General features: G+C 44.8%; 1 protein-coding gene across 1 annotated transcript; it reads left to right on the top strand.

Annotated features, from left to right (window-relative positions):
• Positions 1 to 2,799: 2,799 nt before the first annotated feature.
• On the top strand, positions 2,800 to 3,969 carry LOC122384865 (cuticle protein 7-like). The gene is made up of 2 exons (XM_043372650.1): positions 2,800 to 2,805; positions 3,262 to 3,969. The coding sequence occupies exons 1-2, from the start codon at positions 2,800 to 2,802 to the stop codon at positions 3,841 to 3,843; spliced, it is 588 nt and encodes a 195-aa protein (XP_043228585.1). The 3' UTR covers positions 3,844 to 3,969.
• The last annotated feature ends 455 nt before the right edge of the window (positions 3,970 to 4,424 follow it).

The following is a 4,424-nucleotide window of genomic DNA, read 5'->3' on the forward strand; positions in this document are numbered from 1 at the left end:
GTGTTCGTGAGAGTCGGTCGAATGATGATAACATTTTCTCCATGATGCAGCATTTTTGGTTGTTGGCTATTCATCCGATTAAAACTTCGGTCACCTATTTCAGCTCCCCTTCTTAGTGTTCATCGGTCCGATTGCTCAGTTGGTTTGGGTGGCTTTCGTTTATGAAGACAACTGATAGGTCTGGCAAGGATTAATATAATTCGGTGGAATCGTTGATTTTATAAAGAGCAGTGACTTAATGATGTGGAATTTTGCATTTGCATTCATGTATAACTTTGCATTTATCTATCCTTAACATAACTACTTTCTGCATACAGCATACTGCATAGTGCATACAGCTTATATGACTATGTATTGCAAATTTATAAGCACTGGGTTCAAGTTGCACGAGCATGGGCGCACAATGACCATCTCAGTCGACGCGCCCGTAAACCCTAAATGAACGAACAAGTTGCACGAGCGAACGATACTTGCGAACGATCAGTTTCCCGATGCTGAACGGTTTTTGTGTATGTTTTACTTATTTTCTTTATTTTTAGCAGCCGCGGCTACTTAAAACCTATAGGTGGGATGTCGCATGCCCGGCAATGTGAGCTTAGTGTCAAAGTCAATCCATGGGGTTATCGGAGTACTTAATAGCATTGCCTGTTAACCCAGAAGTTCACGATATGACAGAGTCTATACATCAAGTACCTATGTTTTAGTACTTATTCTTAACCCGCGCCCTGGTGGGGGGGGGGGGCTATTTTTGCCCCCCTCCAGACTTTTCGATATATCTCCAGAACCGCTGCGGCGATCGTCACCAAACTTTCAGTACCCTCCCGGACATCAACTTTACACATTGTGACCAAAATTTTTCCAAAGGCTATGATAGGTTGGCCGGAAATGACGTCAGAGTGACGTCATGTTCTGCCGTTTTCGACCCAAAAAAAGGTTTCGCGGGAAGAGCTGTCAGGCCTATAGCTTTGCAAATACAGAAAAACGATAAAACATTAAAGCTGTAGAATTGACAGGACTACAAAACTGCTATCTCGGATTTTTGAAATTTTTGGAATTTGACCCCCCAAAATAAAAAATAGATTTTTTGAATATAATAGCCGAAAAATCCAAAAAGTTTTTAGAATTTCGCAAAAACCGGAATATATGTGATAGTCCTTACCGCCTTCTATCCACATACCAAATTTGAGATTGATACATCTTTTTTTGGCGAAGTTATAGCGAAAAAAACTGTTCAAAATTGATGACGTCAAATTTTCAAACTCAATTTTTAGCAATTCTAGACCCCGTAGCGCAAAACAAAGATCACCATTAGACTCCCCGTGACAAGCTGCATCGAATCGATACCCATTTTATGCAAAACTATCAACTTTAAAATTTGACCTTTTTTGACCTGACCTTGACCTGACCTTCACCAGAAAGTGACCTAAGCCGTACCTGATAGTCTTATAACCAACAGCATTGAGTTCGAAATGAAAAATTGGCCATAAAACATGCATCGCACAACCTTAGTACCTAAAGTTAGGTTCATGTGACCTGACCTGTGACCCTTGGTGACCTGACCTGTGACCTGACCTGGTAATGTCAGTGACCTCTTATAGCAACATATGTACTAGGCAACTGACGCCCTATCGCTGATTCTCGACAAAATGCGTTTTCTTCGGTGTTATAGCGCATTCCCTAGATGACCCGTGAACGGTGAAATATTTCATTCATCTTTGACCTGACCTGTGACGTCATCGGTGACCCCGAGGTCAATGAAATTTGGTTTCCTTCGACAAATTTGACAGGCCTTTCGAACGCCGTTTGAATTTTGCGGATCCGTCCAGTAGTTACGGAGATACGAGGGGGGCAAAAAATAGCCCCCTCCCCCCCACCAGGTCGCGTTATAAACAGACCCCACCAGGGCGCGTGTTAATGCAGATTGTTTGTTCATTAATTCGTCCATCAAAATGACAATAACAATATGTGCATGAATGTTTTAAGTAAATGTCTCTTTAGTCTTTACTAAACTTAATTACTTAAAAAGTGCCCTCTAATAGTGAAGAACTAATAGTGCTCGATGAGTGTGAAGATGGTTATCAATGGTCATGCACTGATAAAACTCGCTCACTTCAAGAAAACCTAGCAGCGGCTGTGCTGTAAGGCTATGTTATGTTTTGATTTTTTTTCTAGTAATTATTTTATTAGACATCTAGGAATCAAAATTCGCTTATTTCAACTGACACTATAAGGAAAGCCATATTCTGCATTGTAATTTGCAGCTGATGCCTAAAGCTTGAAGCTTTGAAGAAGTTATGTTTGAAGTATCTGACATTAGAATTTGGTTACATTGTTTTTTTTATTTTTTTTTATATTTTTTGTAACCGAATGTATCATGAGCTAGGTATACCATAGCGGAGCTGCAAACGCGCATAAGCTATGCTTCGAAATAAGGATGTTTGAAATTGATGAAAGAAGAAAACTTATAGAGCAAATGAACACAGAGATTATAGATAGGTAACGCTAAAAGAGTAGGAATCATAGCAAGGACCTGACGGTTGCAAACTTGACCTCTCGCAGGTTGCCAAGTAGGTACCGCGCGGTGAAATGACAATGCTTAAACGGTTATTGACAATGAACGGCAGTTTAGTGTGAACATGGGGCCACACCCTCCCATCAGCAGACCGCAGCCTTGGTCACTTGCTGGGCGGGTCAGACCGTGACCTAGACCGTGAGGGTGTCCGCTCGCCGTATAAAAGGTGTCGGACCGCGGCAGTCGGCACCAGTTGCTCTGCACAATCGTCCAACCAACCAACCAGCATGAAGGTGAGCAATATATTCTAACTTATAGGTGCAATTTTATAATCAATACAATTATACATGATAGTGCTTTTGGAGTTTTATATGTTTTGGCTCTGAATGTGTATGATGATTTATGGTTGAGTGCAAAAATGGTTAACAATCCAACTATAATAGCCGTTTTCACGACGACCATCTGGTACACATCTGGTGCACATTTGGTGCAGATTAGGTGCATATTTGGTCAAATCAGGTTCAGTGTGTCTGTTACTAGCTATCAGCTAGGGTTGCGCTAATTGCTTATATGCCTGCTTTGTCATATTATCAGATACTATCATCGATGAAAACACTGAAATGAATTCATAAAATACAGATATTTGCTGTAAAAGGGATCAGGTACAGATTTGGTCAAGTTAGGTGCACTCGCCGGATAGCCCGTCGTGAAAACGGTCCCTATTGACTGTGCAAATCTGCATGTTCCAGGTGTTCATCGTTGCCGCCGTGCTGGCCGTGGCCGCCGCCGATTCTCCGGCTCCGTACCACCCGACTCCGGCTCCGTACCACCCGGCTCCGGCCTACAAGCCGGCTCCCCACCACCCGCAGACCCAGTACAAGGAGGAGGCCATGCCGTTCGCCTTCGACTACGCCGTCAACGACCACTACACCGGCACCAACTTCGCCCGCAACGAGCAGAGCGACGGTCACAACGTGCAGGGCTACTACTCGGTGGTTCTGCCCGACGGCCGTACCCAGCACGTCAAGTACACGGCTGACCACTACGGTGGATACAACGCCGAGGTCACCTACGACGGAGAGGCCGCCTACCCCGAGCAGCACTCTGCCTACAAGCCGGCCCCCTACAAGCCGGCCCCCTACCACCCGGCCCCTGCCTACAAGCCCGCCCCCTACCACCCGGCCCCTGCTTACAAGCCGGCCCCTGCCTACAAGCCGGCCCCCTACCACCCGGCCCCTGCGTACAAGCCGGCTCCTGCCTACAAGCCCGCCCCTACCTACAAGCCAGCCCCCACCTACAAGCCTGCTCAGGCCTACGGTGACGAGCATTAAGAACACTGGTTTTCGCTTGCGACATTGTACCTGACTACGGTAATGTGGGTGGCTGTGCAGTGCGTGTGTGTGGCTAAATACCCCGTGTTATTTAAAAAGAATGTATGCTGAATAAATGTGAATGGCAAATTACCAAGTGATTTGATCCGTCACGATTTCGATCAAACATGAAGAGACAGTCTCCAGATAACAAACGCCAGCTTGCACGTCACTGTCAGCAATAGCTGTTTTAATATAGGAAGGCTATTTTTCAGGCACCTATTCACGCAGTGGTTCTGACTGTGAAACGCACTTCATCGGCGGTATGTGTACGTCCATGCACCACTTGTTTTTTTTCTCGTCTGTTTCGATCGCCGACCAGCTGTTTCCTAACATGGGTAGGCGACAAGTGTATCTTGCCACATTGCAGCGTTATGATCTTGAAGTTATATGGGGCTATTTTGTGTGCAACAATACCATCGAAAAAGCGAGACTGACATTAACGGCCCTTTCAATTGATACACAGTGCATACTCAGTTAATGTGCATAAATGTATTCCATGCCGTGGTTAAACACCAATTTACGAAAACTGAACGCTTAAA

Source organism: Amphibalanus amphitrite, unplaced genomic scaffold (genome assembly GCF_019059575.1).
Source record: "Amphibalanus amphitrite isolate SeventyFive unplaced genomic scaffold, NRLGWU_Aamphi_draft 000200F_arrow, whole genome shotgun sequence".
Lineage (NCBI taxonomy): Eukaryota > Metazoa > Arthropoda > Thecostraca > Balanomorpha > Balanidae > Amphibalanus > Amphibalanus amphitrite.